Source organism: Hippocampus guttulatus, chromosome 1, assembly GCF_054856545.1.
Source record: "Hippocampus guttulatus isolate MCC_2025c chromosome 1, RoL_Hgut_1.0, whole genome shotgun sequence".
Lineage (NCBI taxonomy): Eukaryota > Metazoa > Chordata > Actinopteri > Syngnathiformes > Syngnathidae > Hippocampus > Hippocampus guttulatus.
The window spans coordinates 11,747,076-11,768,452 of NC_141261.1; the positions used below are offsets into that span (position 1 = coordinate 11,747,076).

At 42.3% G+C, this 21,377-nt stretch overlaps 1 protein-coding gene across 2 annotated transcripts in view; it reads left to right on the forward strand.

Annotated features, from left to right (window-relative positions):
• The first annotated feature begins 14,658 nt into the window (after positions 1–14,658).
• The window catches only part of LOC147210382 (TOX high mobility group box family member 2-like), a 104,684-nt gene continuing 97,965 nt past the window's right edge, over positions 14,659–21,377 (forward strand). For both annotated transcript variants that reach the window (XM_086109798.1, XM_086109808.1), the window contains exon 1: positions 14,659–15,261. In XM_086109798.1, coding sequence (XP_085965924.1) covers positions 15,157–15,261 — 105 coding nt within the window. In that variant the 5' untranslated portion in view covers positions 14,659–15,156. The remainder of the gene's footprint in view (positions 15,262–21,377) is intronic.

Here is a 21,377-nt window from a genome sequence, read left to right on the forward strand (position 1 = left end):
GCTTAAAATGGGCAGCTGCGTCACATTGGAAAATGTTTGTAGAACGAGGGCGTGTTTGAGTGATTGTTTTTTTTTTTTCCATACACTCATCAGACACACGATTAGCGAGTCGTAGAGCATAGAAAAAACATAGAACAACTGTGAAAAAAAACATTATCCAGTAATGCTCTTTTTTTGTTGATACACAGACGTTTTTCACTTGAACAATGTTTTTTTTTTTTTATGGTTGTTCTGTACTCTGGTTTACAGCAATACTGCACTGCCCACTATTGGCTGTTATGCCTTTTATTTTTTCCCTCCTCTCATATCCTTTGATAGGGTCTCATCACTGATACAACTATTATTTCGTTTTTCTTCTCAATGTTTTTCTTCAAATTTGATTTACTATAGCAAATTATGATTTCCAGCATTCTAATTGCTTATTTTTTCATGATCATCACCTTTTGATTGGCTCCCTTATCGGGAGCATTGTGGCCAGGCCCCGACACCCCAATTGACTTGTTTCATTCTTTTTCTATTTGGAAAACGAAAAGGGGGACATGATATGAAGTACGGTCCCCAAATGGCTTGTGCTATCACTTAGACCTTCACTTAGCCATCTTCTATTAATAAATAATTCTTTCTCCCATTCGCTCTCAGCACTTACTTGTGATAGCTTTAAATTGGAGACATTTTCTTTCATTTTATGTCTTTCTTCACGATTGTTTCATTTTACATATTCGGTGAGCTTTTATGACTCCGTTTTGCCTGAAGTGATGCACACTGCATGAACTTATCTTATGTGTGCATAAGAAGGTGCAATGGCCCGGATTGTTGCGAATACAATGTAGACTCGTCCTTGCGTATGGGTATGAAAACATCGCATTTCTGCGTGTTTTTATCATGTAATATGATCTCAGATAGACTGTATGGGATATTATAAGGGGAGATTAAGTAACATAAACATTGGGCGGTGGAATGTTACCATAAAATCTGTCATTTACAGTGAAGATAAAAAGTCAACACACCCCACTTCAAATGTCAATTTTTGTGGGGGGAAAAAAATGAGACCAAGATTCAAAACATTATCAACAATTAATCAGAATCATAACATGTACAACTCAATAAAAAAAGATTATCTAAAATATTTAAGGAGGGAAATTAATAAAAAAAAACACCAAGCCATTTCAAAAAGACATTAAAATGGTTTGTATTGCACATTTGCCTGGTTCTGATTGGGAGAAATTGAATACATTGTTAGAAAAGAATAAAACGTATTATAATTATAACTATCACCAGTGATGGTTTTCGGGCGGGTCCAAATCCTGCACATTCTAGCTAAAGAGTGAACATTTTAACCATGACCTTATGTAGTGTGCTGGTGATAGCATTTAGCTTAAAGCTAAAGTGCTATGCATAGACGCCATTTTTGGGGGCAAGATGATTCGTAGGTGACAAATGAGGGGAGGGGGGGGGGGAATTGTCAAATTAAAAGTGTAATTAATATGACAGTATGCCAAGTTGCAAATGTACAAATATTACAAGTTTAGCAAAGAGGCGCTCGCACTCTACAAGGCCCGTGTTTGCTTTGAAAATACCTTATGTAAACTTTTCATGTCGCTGGATTAATTTGCCCTGTCGCAATGAATAAATCAAATGACTCTTAAGGATTCGTGTCCGTGTTGAAGTGGCCACTACATAACTAACCCTGCAGTAGGCCATTAATTAACATCAACATTTGTGAATATTAGTCCTTTGATTTGGTTCATGTCATAATTCACCCAGAGTTTTGGTGTTTAAGGAAAAATTCCTCCGAATTGTTCATCTCCTTGCCCCAAACTTATCAGAACACGACATACTGTACTACAATCTGTCATGCCATAATAAAAAAAAAATTGGCATATACAATACATACAAGATAACAATAATAAAAGAGGAAGAAGAAAATCCTAGATTTGAGAGGGCCAGTATTAATTATTTTACATAGATTGGAAGAGATGTGCTGTAAAATCAACCTGTTTCTAATACAGTAAACTTTGGCATGTATCACTGATGCAAATATGTTTTTATATTATTGTTGCTTGTTTTTTGTATGTATTCATTTTTAACTGGGGAAATTAATTTATCCTTCTCACTGCTGTGGATTAAGTATTTTGTGATTGTATTCATACTTATTACAGTTTTATTAAGGATAGCCTCTTTCCATTCACAGGATAACCTTATTTTTTTGAGGGGCTTTTGTTGTGATTCTATTCAAGGTAATCATGCATGAATTTAATTCTGTTGGGAAAAACAAGGAATGATTATACTTGAAGTGTACTATTGTCTCCCAAAATGGGCAGTACTGCATATTACTAACACCCCAAAACAATATTCTTACCACAAGAACAAAATATTTGGCCAACTGACGATTATAAACTGATGAGTATCTATCTATCCAGCTCTCTAGCTAGCTGTCTAGCTATCCAGCTAGCTAGCTGTCTGTCTGTCATTCCGTCCGCCCACCCATTTGTACGTCCGTTCGTCCCATCTATCCAATCTATCTATCTTATCAATACTGAAATGTTATGAAGTTATCCAAATAAATCCTGTTTTGGGAGTAATTTCTATAATTCCCCACATATATTCTGATTTACCATCTTCACTGTCTAGTTAGCCATTCAAACGTCATAGTGGGCAGGATTGGCATTTGCCATTTTTTTTCATTTTGTCTTTGAGGCAAAAGGGATGGAACCCCATGAACCTGTGAAGAAATAATCTACTACAGTATTTTAACATTGTCATTAGAAGAGGAGTCCGAATTTAGTATGTCGCCTGCCTTGTCATCAAAGTAATTCAAAAACTGCTCTTCGTCCATCATAACATTATAACAAAAATCCTACATGCGTCTAAATGTACAAGGCATCTTGCATCATCCAAACAGCCATCAGTGTTTGTTTTGATGTTTATCTACTCAGGGCAATTCATTCTTCTTCGGCACGAGTTGGTGATGAGCATTGTCACTTTAATTACATCCAAGTAAATATTTCATATTGGCCAAATCAGATCTTGTGGCTGCAACATTCCTGTAAATGGAATTTTATCTGTAGCTCAAGACCATTAGTGGCACTGAGTTGTGAGGCAGCCTAGAGGACGGTAATTAACTCCACTCAGCCGTGACTAAACATTTTTGACATTTTTCCTAGTCCGGAATGAACTGTCAGTGTGCAGAGAGAGTAACCATCTTGTCACTTAGTGTTTGTATTAAAAAATAGAATAAAATAAAATACATTTAAAAAAAAAGCTGGGTGCTCTGCAATGCATCCAAAGTTTTCTGTCCGACATAAAGGCATAGAACTAAAACAGTGTGTAAGTACGCTTTTACCATTACGTTTTGAGTTTAAGGGACTTTTTAATAACTCTTGGTATGAAAGTGGTAAACACTGTAAGACATTGTGTTGAGAGATACATACCTGTTATATATATTTCTTTTACATGATGACAAAATGTGAAATGAACAAATGGTATTCGACATTAAATTTCCCCCCAATGGTTACGTCTAGGGGCGGCCCGGTAGTCCAGTGGTTAGCACGTCGGCTTCACAGTGCAGAGGTACCGGGTTCGATTCCAGCTCCGGCCTCCCTGTGTGGAGTTTGCATGTTCTCCCCGGGCCTGCGTGGGTTTTCTCCGGGTGCTCCGGTTTCCTCCCACATTCCAAAAACATGCATGTCAGGCTGATTGGACGCTCTAAATTGTCCCTAGGTGTGAGTGTGGGCGTGGATGGTTGTTCGTCTCTGTGTGCCCTGCGATTGGCTGGCAACTGATTCAGGGTGTCCCCCGCCTACTGTCCGAGGATGGCTGGGATAGGCTCCAGCACCCCCCGCGACCCTAGTGAGGATCAAGCGGTTCGGAAAATGGATGGATGGATGGTTACGTCTATGTGAACGCAGCGAAAACTAGTCCACTTTTGACTCCTCTTCAAGTCAGCATTTGCTGATGGATCTGGAGTCTTGTCATAATTTCTTCAAATATTTCCAATTTCAGGCCAAGGCATTTGCTTTTTCTTGTATTGAAGCGCATTCTTCTGGAGAATCCAAGGCCAGTTCGAGAAAATGTGATATAGTGGGGTTTTTCTTTTCCTTTTTCACTTTTTATGGATGTATCTACGTCAAGAAATAATGAGTTCCATGAGATCCAAGGTGACTTTGAACTTACCATTGGGTAGATATTCAGCTGGCATGTTCAAGAAGAACAAAACAACCTTAAGCCGTAATAGCCAATACAAGCGTTCTATCAACTTTGCCTTGCTTGAGTAAATTGGCTATACCTGCATTAGGTTTGGCGGTCGGGATTGCGTCAAATTGACAGAAAGACACAATTATAATAGCAGGGAAGGAATATTGATTTGATAAAAGCGTGCAATTACTTTAAAATGGAAGAGCCCCGTCTTGCAAGAGATGTTAGCGTAAATAAAAAGTGTTTGCACTTTACACCGTGGCTTTGATTTATTATTTTTTTCAACAGATTCCATCTACACTGTACTTGATTAACCCGCTCATTTTCCTCTGTGCTCATTTTCTCTTTGGATTCCAAATAGAGTCAATCAGCGCGGGTTGGGTGGTGAGTGGAAGTGGGGAAAGCCGACGGGAACATTAGTGGAAATAATTTTCAATGTGACGTTGGAGTGCGAAGATGATTTGTGCATCCTAGCGAAAAGCATGCGCAAAGAACTGTTGCTTGAATGCTTGAATGTGTTGCCATGTAAGCACAATTTCAGCATGTATAAAAAAAAGGAGGAAAACTTTTGTCTCTGGCAGATGCACCATGTAATGGAGAGAGAGAGAGAGAGAGAGAGAGAGAGAAAATACCCCCATAAAAAAGCCATCTCTGCTTTCAGTTCAAATAGGTCCTATCATCTCCATGACAACAGTGGAAATGGTAACATGGAAATATATTAATGTAAAACCATGGCAACGTTCTCCAACTGAATTAAGCAGCACCTGTGCGCATTACAGAAGAAGATAAAAGACAAAAGGAGGCAGTCTGCTTGCCAAGCAGCTGTGGCTTTCAGACCTGTAAAAAAAAAGCCATCTATTTCCTCAGCACTTTTTTTTTTTTTTTTGGTAATGTTTCTCTCTGGCAAATGACCAGAGCAGCTAGTGTCCCCCCCCCCCCCCCTCTTTGCGCTCTTATTTGCACAAACAGATGAGCAATAGAATTATTCCGCTCTTTCTCTTCCGTACGCATCAGGATTAAGATTACATTTGCTCTATCATGAGATCAAGCCGTGACGCAATGGGCCAACGGTTGTAATTGCTGAAAGGATCGACTGCAGCGGTTGCGCCCAAACAGACATATTCGACACGGCGAGGAAGTGACAGTGCTCGCGGTCCGCCTTGTGTTTCTTCATCTGAAAAGAGGAAGCCTCATCTGCATCACCATGCCATAAAATCGGATGGGTTTGATCCCTCTTCTCACTCCCCCCTCACCACTCCTCCCCCTCTGTCCAGAGTCTGTGTTGCCAGTAATGGCAATGTTGCATTCACAACCCCCCCGCCTCCTGCCCCCCCCCCTCCCTGCCCCCACCTTTACAATGGAAGTCTGCTTCTATGTGTTTGTTTGAGCATGTAAAAGAGGATAAGAGAAAAGATGGAAACAACTCTTGAAAGGATATTGTGGTTGCCATCGAGTGATGAGTGCTATGCTCGGTATCATGGTTTATTCATGCGTCCGACATGTAGACGTGGACATGTGCAAGCTCGACTCGATCTGACATCAAGTGGCTGGAGTCAACCCTAAAATCTTTAACCACTTGAAATCTGTTGTGGATACTTCTCGGGGACTACGGCAACATGTGACTCAAATCATTCTCAGTTTTTATTTGTCATTTGCCAGCGGCCGGGCAGCCCCGGTCTGGCTTTGTCAGTCATCATTTCAAGTACAACCAAAAGTGTAATCCTCAGTCGTCTCTCCGTCATTGTTATTTTAACCCCGCTTTCCCTCATCGCTAAATTACAGTTTGCCGCCCTGCAAAGTTGTGAAGTGTAACATTCATTCATTCATTCATTTTCCGACCCGCTTTATCTTCACAAGGGCCGCGGGGGGTGCTGGAGCCTATCCCAGCCGTCTTCGGGCAGTAGGCCGGGGGAACACCCTGAACCGGTTGCCAACCAATCGCAGGGCACACAGACGAACAACCATCCGCGCTCACACTCACACCTAGCGTGAGTGTTCAATTAGCCTGCTATGCATGTTTTTGGAATGTGGGAGGAAACCAGAGTACCCGGAGAAAACCCACACAGGCCCATGGAGAACATGCAAACTCCATACAGGTAGGCCGGAGCTGGGATTGAACCCGGTACCTCTGCACTGTGAGGTCGACGCGCTAACCACTGGACCACCGGGCCGCTCATGAAGTGTAACAGTGTTGACATTTGATTTTAATTTAATCGCACTTAAAAAAAAGCATAAAGTGGACATTTGTGGTGCTGGTCATAATTCCGGCACGCAGACGCTGCATTTGTGACACGGGTCACTGATGTGACGTCACCTCGTCCGACACAAGCCTATCAACAGCATGGGTCAGAAGAATGACGTGTGTGTTACAGTATACGATATATATGATTTGATACATATGTCAATTCGATTCGATACACTCAAATCATTGAGGTCAGAAATCTGATTTCTGATTCAAATTGTACACAACTGTCACCTCAAGTTGCGCAGCATAATAATGTACAATCCCAATGTTGCGAGGATCTCGACCAAATTCCTGGAAGATGAAAACACCCCAGTTCTTGCCTGGCCAGCATAGTCAGCGAACTTGTCACCCGTTGAGCATGTTTGGAATGCTCTGGGTCGGTGTCAAAGATCTCATGAACAAGTCGAGCTAATCAGTACTCATAATAAATGATTTATGAACAAGCTCGTAGTACTGTAAAACTTTTATATCTGGAGCCTACTCATTAACAAGGATTTGAAAGATATGATACACTTGTATGCATATTACGTTGGAATTATATTCTGCAAGTGGGCTCACTATTTGATTAACAGCAAGTCAGGCTTCCATTTCTCAGTAACTCCCAGCAGTTCATAAACGCGTTATAAAATGTGAACCAAATGCAATATCTGTCAAGGTGAAATTCAAAATAAAACGTGATCTCCTTGTAGTTCTCCCCCCAGCTCGTCTGTCTTTTCCAAAAAAAAAAAAGGTTTCCACGTCTTTGACCAACTCGATGCACCGAGGCCCTGCGGGGATTTTCCATGATTACGCTTCATGCTGCTTTGCGAGGTGGACGACACAATTAGAACATAATGTCACTCAAGTCACGTGGAAACACTGGAAATGATGACAAATGCCAAACGCAATGTAATATATGCGACGCAGAATGAAATAAAATCAAGAAAACACACACGTGGAGACGATGTTTGAGCAACTCAGATGTCAGACACTTAGCGAGGGTTATCAGTTTGACCTCTGGGGAGGCAGGGGTGCGACCTCCTTGCCTCCAGAGCTACAAGGGGTTATGTTATTATGTTTTAGGATTACTGTAAGAGTGAAATGAAAGAGTTGCGAGGAACAAAATTTCAGGAGATGTAGGTGGATGTGTGTGTGCGGGCATGTGACACATGTTCAGTCAGTCAAGAGTAATATTATGGAGCGTTGACTACTTCATGTTGTCCTCACTGTCGAAATGCACTCAATCCCACCGAGCGATCCTAGCGCTACAATCATTGTTTGCTGTGATTTTTATACAATTTCAGTTTCAAAATACATTTTTTAAATCATACAGTGATACAAATAGAGCAATTCTCTGATTGATCCAACGTAGCGGTGGTGCTAAATATGCAGTGCCTTATGGGGAACTGACATTCAGACTGGGGACAGTCTGAATGTCAGTTGGTTCTGGTGAGTTCACACTCACCAGAACCAAGGTTGAAAATTGGTGATACAGATGCTGCATCCCTTCATGTAGTCCTCAGTGCCGCACTGATGGTGTGCAACTTTAAATTCAAACGGTGAACATACTGTTTGATTCTCCCCCGGAGATGACTATCACACGGATGGCACACATGCTGCAGCTTTAATGACATTAATGGTGGAGAAAGTCTGTCTCTGCTCATATTTCTTTCTTTTTTTTTTTTTTTGCCAAAGTCAATGTTGGCAGGAACACAATCTAAGCTTTATTTGTCCTCTAGGAGCAGATTGTTGACACAGTTGGGACGTGCCGCTGCTTCTCATGCCCTCCCCAAACTGGCGGGGTCACTGTGACCTGGCACAGGGGTCAAAGGTCTGCAAACGGAGCCTCAAGTCTTCCTCAAGGTGATTAGGAGATCTCGAAAAAAAAAAGTGTGTGTGTGTGTGTGTGTGTATATCTATATTGTATTTAATACTGTATATATCTATATATAGAGATATAGATATATACTGTATATTTAATGTGTCTGTGTCTGACTTTTTTTTCCGCAAAAATGTTAAATGATACTTTCTCCACTACATGACTACATTTATTGAAGCCATGAGGTCCACTGACATTTAATAAAATCATTTTGAGTAAATGAAAAATCCTTGACATTTATCTTGCCCCTGAGTTAAATTGAGTTTTAAATGCCCTGAAGGTTCTCCGTTTCGCAGTCACAGTCACCACAGGCAGGTGGTGCATGAAAAATAATCGGCACAACTTCTGGTTGTGCTTTACATACGTCAGATTTTTTTTGGGAGGGGGGGTTGTCAATTTCCAAAACAACCAAAGAAATGTCAAATGAAACATAACTCTACGACTTGATATTCGAAGCTAGTCAAGACCCAAAGGCCAGGATTGTATCCAAAAGCATGCTGCGTGCTTTTGGATGCAGTTCAGCAGTTATTAGGATGGTGGGAACATTTGCATGGATCATACCCTTCACGGCACAGTTTGCGTGACTCTATTAGAATATGCTAATAAGCAAGCATGGATAGCAGAAAAATTTGCTCGTCTTGATTTGTTGTCAAAATTTGCTTTAAGAAAATGTGAGAAACAAATATTTATATTAAAACACATGTACTGTGTGTGTATATATACAGTATATAATAGCAATATATGATGTGATATAATATCAATGCAGTATAAAATATAATCACAATATGGTTCTCAAAACTCTGATTCCGTTTTGGAGTCAAATGTGTTTTTATGCAAATTACATCACATGAATGTTGCATTCAGCCAAATCCATTTTATCGGAGGGACTTGCTACACCAGCAAACAAACTTCCAACTATTCATGTGAAATCTCCTTCTCAAAATGAAGTAAGATTAAGTCAATTCATGGGGGGGGGGGGCATTGTCTTTCGATTGTAGCTGCCATACGCATAGTGTGGTTGAAAGGTATGATTAAGTGAGGTATTAGGTAGAGGTATGATTAATTGTGATGTGTGCATGATTCCCCCCCCCCCCTTCACTGTTTTTAATTTCGTGAAAGGGGACTTTTGCAAACAAACTTTGGACAGCTGCAAATGAATTGTGTTATAATATCTATTGTGTTATAATATCTATCTTTTTTCTATGAGTATAACAAGCACATCATTCCGTACAGGCTATACTGGTACATAGGTTGCAGGAGAGGTGGGCGCGTCGATACATTTTGCCGGTCTGTCATTCGTCAGCGTCTGTCATCGCCGGTCTGTCATTATCTCAAGCCGAACCAAACTGTACTCATCAGTCCATCGTCGTTATTTTAACTGCGCTTCGATCATCGCTTCAATCAATAATTGTCTTCGGTCCGCCAGTCCGTCCCCCAAAAAATTGGATTAAAATAGTAAATGCAGTGCACCCTATGATGTAGATATGCTAATATCTACATCATAGGGTGGCTACACAAAGAGCTTTACAAAGCCTCACGTACACTTACAACAGGGGTGTCAAACAATTTTTGTCGCGGGCCACATTATAATTCCCGTTTCCCTTGGAGGGCCGTGATGACTGAAACTGTATAAATAAGTCAAGAATAACGTTTCATTCAATTATTAAGTAACTTTAATGACGGGTTTGGTCGCAAGAAAATGCTTACAATATGTCACTGATTTCTTACATATTAAAAAATGTGAAATTTTGGTACAGATTTTAGCTGTCATCTTTAATTTGCTTTCGCGAGCCACTTAAAATGATATGGCGGGCCACATCTGGCCCCCGGGTCTTGAGTTTGATCCCAGTGATTTGCAGTCTTTGCAATCTGAATCGATTGAACTGTTAAATACAACCGGTGGTTGCCTGCCGCTGTTTTAACTCCCTAAAACGCCGAGTTTTAATTGAAACTTTAAAATGGCTGAGAGTGCTGTGAAATAGTATTTCCTGATTTCCGTTCTTTGCATATTTATCTCATACAAAGGTTTCAGTTCATCAAGCCGATTTTTAATATCATACAGAGACTACCCAAGGAAATACAAAATGCAGTTTCCAAAGGCCAATCTAATTGTTTGTTTTTTTTAATTTGTGGAATGTTATTCCCACTTCCCTTTTTGTAATCGTATAACTTCATGCGCCCCCGTATGCAGCATAACATGCCGGCGTCCTTTGTTTTTGTTTTCAGTTTTCTTGCCGCCCACACAGAGAATGCACTGACGCCTTTGCCCCTCCTAGGTTAGCACTGCCATAGGCACGCGGATCAAAAGGAGCATGTTGTGCCTACCTACGGTAGAGAACGATGACCATTTCTGCTTATTGTTTTACATGCACCGCTTGTACAACTCCCCAAACATGATTGCACTTTAGAGTGCTTGATGTTGTAAGATGGACAAGCTTAGCATGTCGCATTGATGATTTTGGCTATCTTTCGCTTCTGATCTTGTCTTTGTCACGCTTCTTATTTAATGAACTGCCCTTCAAAGTTGCTGGATAAATCTGGGCTGTTTTATCACAGAGGATGAGAATTAAAAAAACTGCACTTTTGTGGTACTGCTCTTTATTATTGCCAGTAGGCATATGTTATTTCTTGTTGATTGTTGTTTATTATTCTGGGTCAAAATGAGCTGAACCCTCAGTAATCCTTTTGTTCTCGCATGCTTTACCCCCTAGCCAGCCCCCCCCCCCCCCCATTTCTGCAGAACGGACCGAAATCCAAATGATCTTATCTACCTTTCATTCTCCAAATGTTTTCATCTGCATCACATTTTACTTGAGATTAAAGTAGGCCTGCGCCTTTGTGCAGTGCTAATTGCCACAGCGCTTGAGTAATTAAAGGACAATAAAGCCGTAGTAGTAATTAGTTTCTCTTGTTTGCTTGCTAGCCCATCAATTGTGCTTCAATAATACTGATCATTAGCATGCGCCGGGGCAGTGAAGGATGCTGGGAAAGGAACCGTGCACACACAGCACTCCACATTCCATTCCCATGAAGCCATGGCACCGAGCCATGTGTTTAACCCTCAGTGTGCTGGGCCGGGTGTGGGGGAGGGGGGGGGACTGGGCTGGAGGTGGTGGCTTGGAGTCAGGACGGACCGTGCCCGCAATTCAGCGCCCGCTCCGGAAAATTAAAGAGCTTCCCCTCAAACATAAGAGGGGTGCCGATATAATGACGAGCTAAAGATTGGGAAAGATAAGAGCCGCAGCAGTGGGCGCATGCAGCCGTCATGCCTTGTGTTGAACAACAACAAAATCACACACATATGCACATACACAAACGTATCTCTAGCACTGTTATCCTATCCCAGATGACTTCGGGCAGAAGGCAGACTACACCCTGAACTGGTCGCCAGTCCGTTGCAGGGCACATATAGAAATAAACGACCATTCACACCCACATTCACACCGTCACTGAGTGGGAACCGATCCCACGCTGCCCGCACACAAGTCCGACCTGTGTACCACTACACCAGGGGTGTCAAACTCATATTTGTCGGGGGCCACATTTTAATTACCGTTTCCCTTGGAGGGCCATTATGACTGAAACCAAATAAAAACGGTTTCTTCAACTATTGTTTAAGTAACTGTCGTGAGGGGTTTGGTTACAAAAAATGCTTACAATATGTCTGTTGTTCATTACATATGATCATTTAAAATGTTCGAGATTTTAACATATATCATGGAAGTTGACATGTTTGATTTGCTTTCGCGGGCCACACAAAATGATGTGGCGGGCCAGATCTGGCCCCCTGGCCTTCAGTTTGACACCTGTGTACTACACTATCAACGACTCTCTCCGATGTGCTTTTTGAAATTCTTTTTTGCCCAATGTACTAAACTTCACAGATAACAACTATTGTACATCATTAATTTCGAAACATAAGTAGAAAAATATTGCGATAAACTTCCGTAACCACTTGTTGCCGTGCGGGCACAGTCATTTGTTTACAATTCGTCCCAAAAAATAGTTAAACAATGATGTACAGTGCAATCATCGTGTGCCTCGTTGTTCTGCTCAATAGAAAAACAGAGTCCCAATTACTTTTTAATTTTAAAATGATTGGCTCACTTTGTTTAATACTGACATCAGACTTCATGAACGTAGCCCGACAGACGTGTCGCAGACAAATGTAGTGTCTCATAGCCGATTAGGAGTTGTTTTGACGCATCGTAGCCCGTGTCATGTGACATACTCAACGATTGGTCGTCTAGCATCTGGGATGCTTCATGACCATGACAACAAAAGTCTGGCATGTCCGAATTTTTGTTCATTTTGCCTCAAAGTGTGATATGTCCTACGTTGTCCTTCGATTGGCTCTTTTGCATGGACCAATAGATCTACTTATGACGAGAGACTCGGCATGGCACACATAATCCCATTGTGGTGGCCAGTATTTAAAAAGTGACTTGAACAAAAGGGGGAAATATTGGGAAGCACATGTAGCATTTCAACTCATGCTCCATTTGCTAACTACAACGCTTGTAGCTGATTAGCAAACGTGGCCTCATGAAACAAAGTCGTTACCCCAGATTCCTTTGGAGGAATAAATAGTCCATCCAGGAACAGTGATACAGTGAGGCTAAATTCATATCTTGCTAGTGATATGAACCCCCCCCCCCCCCTTTCATATTAACATGGGTGACCTTACTGTTACACTCGTATGAGTGTTACAATATTCAAATGTCCATTAAAAATTGCTTGTCCTCTTCAAGGGAATGTGTTGATACGGCCTGAGTTGGACCTTCGATGTTCCCCAATATTGTGTGACCATTTCCTATGGTTACAGTACAAGCATGCATCGCAGAAACAGGCAAAATGAAAGCGAGCACAGTCATGAGAGTAACGCATTTGCGTGCAGGCAGTGGTGTGAGGCTTGCACCGGAAAGTGTATAGCACAGTAATAACGTCAGGCAACGGAAAATGCGCTCCGTTCGGTACTTTGCCTTGGCATGATTGAAAGACAATGGTCCCATTCAACATCAAATGTGCATGCACATCACAGGGCAAGGGTATGCTATCCATCACATTTGGCGAGCTGTCAGAAGCAGCTCTCCCAGCTTTGGGCTTCTCTCGGCTCACAATTGCAACTGTGTGCCGATACAAGATTAAAGCTCCTTGTGCGTAATGGCACTGGTTGCAAAAGCTCACTCATTATTTGAACATATACGCCGTCACATCGTGCATTGCTGTGCAGTTGTATTTGCGCTATCTCAACGCTTCCTGCATGTAACTTATGACAGGGACACGTGCAACTCGGGCACTGCTGGAATTTTCAATGAAAGGCATAAACTTTTCTTTTTAGTGGCAGCTGGAATGAACAACCACGAGGCAGTAGAACCACATGATTTTGGTAATATACCTTATGTTTAATTGAATATCGTGAAATATCGATAACTTAAATGCCATCTGTGCTTGGCACGCCCCTTGTGACCCTGCACGGGGGGCAAGCAGTCAGCAAAATGGATGGGAGGCCAGTGAAATGTATTGTAATCATAATACTGGACTCCAATGAAAAGAATAAACGAGAATGTCACAGAAGTCAAAATGTCTATTATTGAAGTGATATCTTGAAAACCCATTCTAATTCATTCAATGACGGAAGCTTTATTACATTTTATGATTACCGGTACATGTAAAAAAAAAAAAAAGACTTCTAATGTTCGAGCAATGCACTTTGCATTGGAGGTTTAAACTGGATGCTAAAAAGCAACGGAAGCTGTACCAAATGTGTGCTGGTGAATTCTGCTACACTTGAACAAAAAAAAGTTATAATGTTCCTTCTATAATGATGATAATAAAGCTGATAATATCTCTAAATGCCCCGGAGGTTGCACAATTTTGAATTGGATGATGGATGGTTCATGTTTCATTATTTCCTGAGTGTGTGTGTGTGTGTGTGTGTGTGTGTGTTTCAGAATGGATTGTGTTCGTTGCACTGGAGGTAAAATGAAACCAAACAATAGTGCGTAACAGGAGCAATGTGCTTGCAGGGTGCAGCAGGTTAATTTTACTTGAAAAAGCCATGCAAATAATGCGCTGTACACACGCGCACACTAAACGTGCACCTGAACTCAGCCTACACTCTGCTTTGGCACAATCACCCGTATGGGAAGGAGTCTTTAGTCTTTTAGAAGCGCCAATATAGAAAGGGGCACACAGAATCCACACAAACACGCGCGCGAGCTATACACTACATTTGCTCCTAATCGGGAGTGCGCAGTTGCAGAAAGGAGCACACGGTTGCCAAGGCAGCCAACCAATCTCCCCTCCCTTCCCCCTCCTCTCTCTTTTTTTTTCCTCTTTCCCTTGTATAATCGGCAGAGGTCGCATGGCAGAGGGAAGTCGGACCACTTCTGCGCACTGGAACCAGTGCGAGAATATGTGCACGTCCATAACAAAGCCAGTGTGAGAGCGCACAGAGGAGGCTGACGTTTGACGGTGGAGTTTAAAAAAAAGAAAGAAAGAAAGAAAGAAAGAAAGGAAAAAGAGAGATAGAGAGAAAAAGTGTCAACTTGGGAGGTTTGTTTTGCTGTGGAATACCCGGATATACAGTAGTTGTGGCAGCACGTGTGCATCTGTGACATTTGTGCTTGGAGTGAGGGACTATTTGTCACGCTGAGGACCACTGCGCACCAGCCCGCCACTGAACAAGAGGCAAAAGTGCACCGAGAACAACTTAGATTCTGCCCCCCCCTTTTTTTTTTTTGTTGTCTCTTTCTCTTCTCGTGTGTACGCGTGTGTGCGCTTTATCGCCGAGACAACAGTGAGTTCGAGTCCAAGCTGGAAGTGATTTGATGCGTTCAGGCTCGCTCAACGTGAGATGGACGTGAGATTTTACCCTGCTCCCCCGGCAAATGTGGGTTCATGCTCCCTACCTGCTGATCCAAGTTGCTTGAGCTCGCTGGACTATTATCACCCCAACAAGGTAAAAGACTTGCACATAAGTCAATAACACGTCGCGCGCGTGCATGTGAGCGTGTGTACACGCGCCCGCGTCTTGCCAACCTGCGATTGTTTTCTTCCCTTTTTGTAATGTACGCGCGTTTTACTTACTTTGTCTTCCTCCATAGTTTGTTTGGCCCTCAAAACGCTACAAAGACGGCTTTAAATTGTTTTATTTATGCCTGACGTTAGGAGTTCAAGTTTCGTATAACTTTTACTCTTGCTGTGACATTTCCACGGTGATGTTACGGTCAAATGTGCAATTTAGTCGTCCCTCCCCGGTGTGAAGGAGCGGAGGGTGTCTAAAATCCATCGTCGGTTTCTGTATTCTTTATAGCTTGAATGAATGTGTACGAGCAATAATGTACGCTTAATTGTTTTGTATCGCGATACGTACCGCATACCGTGACTGGCACGAAGCGCACACTTGGCATTTCACGGTCTACATTTATAAAAGCCACCGAGAAGAGGGACTCGCTGTCATGTTGGAACACGACCGGAACAGCTAGCTCCGTGTGCGTATGTACCACAAGTTTGGCATCATGAAACGAAATAAGACCAAGTACTTTAAGAGTATCCCTGGCCACTTTATTGGGTACACTTCTTCATGTAAACCCATCGCTGCCTTTCGAAAGATGCTAGCTAGAGCTCAGTTTCATTGGCAGTCACAAGACGCAAAACGTTAGCAACAATTCTCCACTCAATGCACACAACCCCAAACCTACAACCAACCCTACGACACAGTGACGATCTAAAACGCCCCCCCCCTTTTTTTTTTATGAGTTTAGAGAATGAGACATGACACTGTTCGGAATTCTATGGCAGACTGTGTGGGCAACGGAAAAGTGTAACTGAACGGAACATTGCAGTCATTGGTTGAAAGAAGACTGAGGTGTTGGTGAAACACCTGTCACTCAATTACTTTTCCACTCTGTCTGCACTTCAGCAGGGTTCTCTTTTCTGTGAGTGAAAGGAATTAGGAACATCCCGAGAATATGCTCAGTGCATCATCCTGGAGCCAAAGCCTCCGGATGTGTTGACACTATGCGGATAGAAAAAGCAGAGTAAGGCCTCGAGGGCAGGTGTCATGACACATGTAAACTACGATCGCAATCAATGTTTTTGTTTTGTCTTCTCAACACAATGAAGTTCACGGTTGTCGCTCATTAAAGAGACGACTGTTATGCGTTACGTTCTAAAAGCCCGTAGATCAAAATATCACGGCTGACATCTTGATTCTACGCTTCTCTCGTCTACCGTGGAGCCAAAAATGAAACGCCGTAACTCTCCGCTTTGCATACGACCGCAATTCCATGCTCTTTTTCTGATTTATTTGAGATACTCTCGATAGTCACTTTGTGCAAAAGGCAAGCATTGCTCGTCTTGCTGTCGAGTCTTTCTCTGTTGTACACGCTTATGCACGCGCACGTGGCGAGCAAGCTCAATTGATATAACCTGAGCATGCGCTCGCATTTGAGCTTTACGCTGCGTTTATTTGCAAACCGTCGGTGCGCTTGGTGGATGCCGCGCGGAATGCGACCGCAAGCCTACTTTGAGTAATTAGCAAGTTTATGTGACAGCGAACACGTGCGCCGCCGCCATGCTTTCAAATGCTGTCCCGCTGCTCATTTTGGCGCCGCAGCTGCTTCCATTCATAATCATTTGCGGGCATGCTGTGAGATTGCCGGTGCCACTTTTTACTCCCCTCCGCCCAAAGCATTCGGAGGAAGCGTATCCGTTACAGTGTTGATCAGTCAGAAAGTACTACTAAAGAGTCCTGAGACGGGCTTGTTTAAATCAGTAGTTTGTTTCTAGCTCCGATATGGTTGATAAGTCGAATGATACAACAACGGAGCGTTTAAAGCCGATCAATCCGAATTTGGCGCACGTCCACCTCCTGAGCAGACTTAATTGTTGTCACTCAGGTTCTTGCAATCGATTCTCATGGTAGCTACTGGTGGCACCCCTCCATATATCTGGACTCGCACTAAAATGTAATGGCTTCCTATGCCCCACCCCTCTGCAAAAAAAAAAAAAAAAAAAAATCTGTAAATCATTTAACTAATTTCATTTTTGTTCACCAAAGCATAACCCCCTCGGTAAGAAAAGTGACAACACTGTATTTATGATGCTTTGCAGTTGGCTGGAACGAAAGAAAAAAAAATAAAGCTGCAGAAAATGAACTGTGGGGGGATACTTCAAGTGCAGGATGAGATGATTCAGAAAGATCCATAAATAACCCTGAAGATTTCTACTTCACTACTTTTCAGTGCCCACTTCATTTTCACTATGCGTTCACGTCTTTTATCTCCGTGGCGCTCTCGCAAGCGCCCGGGAGAATTTATACAGAATAATAGCTCCACAGCAGCTTTGAGCAGGGATAATATGAAACTGTGTCATTTGTTAATGCTGTCTGCTGCCTCACGGGCTGCATGCTTACATGTATTACTCATATGATGCACAAAAAGGCAGTTCTAGAAGGACTGAGATGCATTAAAAAAAAATTTTGTGAGGGGGTGGTGTGTGGGGGGACAATTGTAACTGCGCAGAAGCTATTGGTTTGTCAGGCTCCCGTCGTTTGCTTTGGGAGAAGGGAACACCTTGCCTGCTCCTTTATTTGAATACCTTAATCAAACAGTGGTGACTGTTCCAGTGAGGCCACTGCCTACAGTGCAAGAGCACAGAGTGCAGCGAGAGTGAGGGCCCGGTGTTTATACACTCAGGCCCCACCCAGCTCATATATCCTCCCAACAACTGATATCTGCCTCGATAGGACATGACTGAAGAGCTGAAGCTTTGTTGCCTGGTGGTCCTCGCTGCCTCTGATAAGCTGGGGAATGATGCGCTCCATTTGAATGCCTTATCGCACTCCTGTATTTTCTTTCTTTCTTTCTTTTTTTTATTACAGTACCGCCTTGTATGCAATCGTGCGCGCACGCGCGTGCGTGCGTGTCTTTGTTTGCGTGGTGCAAAGGTTACTTTCACTTTACATATTCAGACAGTTTCCATCCAGGCTCATCATGCATCAAGTGAACAGATTGGATCATTCTGTTCGGGTGTACACGTCACCCTTATGCCTATACTGTAGACAACTTATGACCCTCTATAACGAGAACGTCATGTCAGTACAGACTTCCATCAAGGACAAATGGCAACGTTTTTTTTTTTACCTCCATCATCTATTCAACTGATAACAGACCACCTACTGGTTCATAAGTGTTGGCGAGCAGACACAAGGTTGGACTGCTCCATTTTTGGCAATTATAGTAATCCCTCGTTTATCACGGTTAATGGGGACCACAACCTCCCGCGAAAGAGGAAAATCTGCGAAGTAGGTACCCCCCCCCCCCCATACATATATATGAGTTGGTTAGGTTAGTGTTAAGTAACAAAATACAGTAAATATATACATGTAGGACTGTATATGTTGCTCGATGTGTCTCGCTGTTGTTTTGCTGACTTTCGCTACATCTCGGGACCTTTTGCGGCATTTTCGTGATATACAGTATATACTGTATATTTTTTTGTTTTTGGAATTTTGAATATTTAATACAGTCAAACCTCGGTTTTCGTCCATTATCCGTTCCAGAAGGCTGTTCGAAAACCGAAACCACGCCCTTTAAAAAAAAAAAGGTTTATTGAACACGCCTGCTCACAATGGAAAGCGACACCTGAGGAAGCGTCACTTCCTCGTGTAAGGAAGGCGAGAGCAGTCAAATGGTGCATTTAAGTGCGCTCAGTTTGTTCGAGAACCGTAATCCGAGGCATATAAAACTCGAAAGTTTTGGTCGAAAACCGATTTGGTCGAGAACAGAGACGTTCGAAAACCGAGGTTTGACTGTACTTACACATTGTACTGTACTGTACTTACATTAACTTTGAAGCTTGAGTGTTTCTCAGTAGATTCTGCAACTCCTCCAAGACCTACAATTCATGTGGTTTTTACCACCACTTTACATCTCTCAAAATTCAGCGAAAAAAAAACAAAGTAACTCAGAAACATCAATTAAAATATTACACAGCGGCAAAGTGGGAAAGGCCTTTTGAGTGGATCTGCACCTGCAGCTTTTTATGGGTACTTCCTTGGCCTGTGCCCTCCCCCTTCCGCAAAGTTGTGTGGGAATTGGTTGAGCCCATTTTGATGTGATCCTGCTCGCAATCAGGCCTACCCGCCGGAGTTAAGACATCACCTCCATGACGAATCGTTTGCATCCGTCACTCAGGCGGGCTGCTGCATATTCATGTTGCGTGTACACCGCTGTCGCTTTTAGCTAATGACAAATTCTGTGGCATGTGACGGCAATGCGCGGAGTGAGAATCAAAGGATGGAGTGAGAGTCAAATGGGTTGAAGTAATCAGTGGCCCGGTATGTGGACAGTGCCTGCGTGCGTGTATTTGCGTGTGTGTGTGTGTGTGTGTGTGTGTGTGTGTGTGTGTGTGTGTGTGTGTGTGTGTGTGTGCGCGTGTCATACTAAGTCAGGGCCATTCATGCGTTTTGCTGACTCCGGAATCACAATCACAATTGCTTTCATAGCCCTGTGTAGAGGAAGGCTGTGCATACCAGTGTGGAAAAGCCGGTGACACACAGTGAGTCGAGGGTTCAAGCACAAACTGACACGAAATCATAGTTCCCGCACTTTAATACGCAGAGATTTTTTTTTTGTATCGGTGACGCTGACCAAATGAAATATTTATTGATTTCAATAAAACCCGAATTGGCTCTGACATGGTTACACAATCTGAGCTTCCCTTTTCGCTTCATGTTTTCACCTTGCTGACTTTATTTTACGACTGCTGAACTTATGTCACTTAGGCAATCATTTCTACCCATTATGTGTGTGTGTGGGGGGGGGGTTGCCATGGGAGATGACCCAATTTCACTTAATTTGCCCAAATATTATTTTTCCTTAATTACAAATATGTATTTGTTCTTCTCGGTATGCCAGTGACGTGTAGTGAAAGGCAGAACAGTTCAATGCTCTTCCATTAGCTGGCAGCATGTCTAGTGAACTTGTGTATCCACCTGTTGCCATCCATACAACAAAATAAGTCTCGGCTTTGTGTTCAATTAAACAGGCTTCGATTTCACACCGAGTCAGTCAATTTGCGAGTGAACTGAGACAAGCTCTTTGTGGTTTCGCCATTCAAACATTTTTGGAAGTGAGATGTGAGATTTTTCTTCAGTAAAATGGGTGCTTTGGTTCAATACAGGTTGAGAAACCCAACAAATAAAAAAGCGGAATTCTTTTTTTATTGCCGCTGCCTCACTTCGCCTCTGGATAGAACATGTGTGCGTGTGTGGGGGGGGGGGGGGTAGAGAGAGAGAGAGATCCACGATAAAATATAAATAAATAATATATAAATGAAAATGCATGAAAAACAGTCGGTCCTTCATTGAGTGAATTGCCTTTTTTCTCTCTTCTGTTTTAGTACGAAAACTTAATTATTCAAGAGAATTTTAAAGCATTACCCAATACCAAAATATCCGAATAGCTGCAACTTTTTTTTTTTGCCAGATATCTCAGTAACAATACCATAACAACATTTAATGGGTTCAATGAAAACAAAGCTTTTCTTTTACATTTTTTTGACAAAGAAAAAGCTAAATATTAACTCAAAGGGATATGGCAAGTGCACTAATTTTATGAGAATTTACTGACAGCCATCAACATCATATATAAAGCCAACAATAAAAAAAATATATGTAAATAAATAAAGTAATAAATATATCAATAAATTCAGATTGTACTGCAACCGTGCTTCAATGATAAATCATTTCATGCAACAACAGTGTTGTGTTTGCGTGCGTGCATGTTAATTCCATCAACATGTGTGTTGTTTTGTACCAATTTGTCCATGCATTTGGCCTGACACATTACATTAATTTAGTGATAAGGCCCGCCGCACACGGCACAATGCTCCCGAACCCGATTTGGACTGGGTGAAAAAACCCCCAACTAAATCCAGTTGTCCACTCACGATGTTAAGTGTGGACTCCCAACAATGTGAATATTATGGCAGCCTGGAGTGTGTGTTTGAGGCTCCCCATACAATATGTCATGTTGTCTGGGGACTTTATTTTAATCTACAGAAAGATAG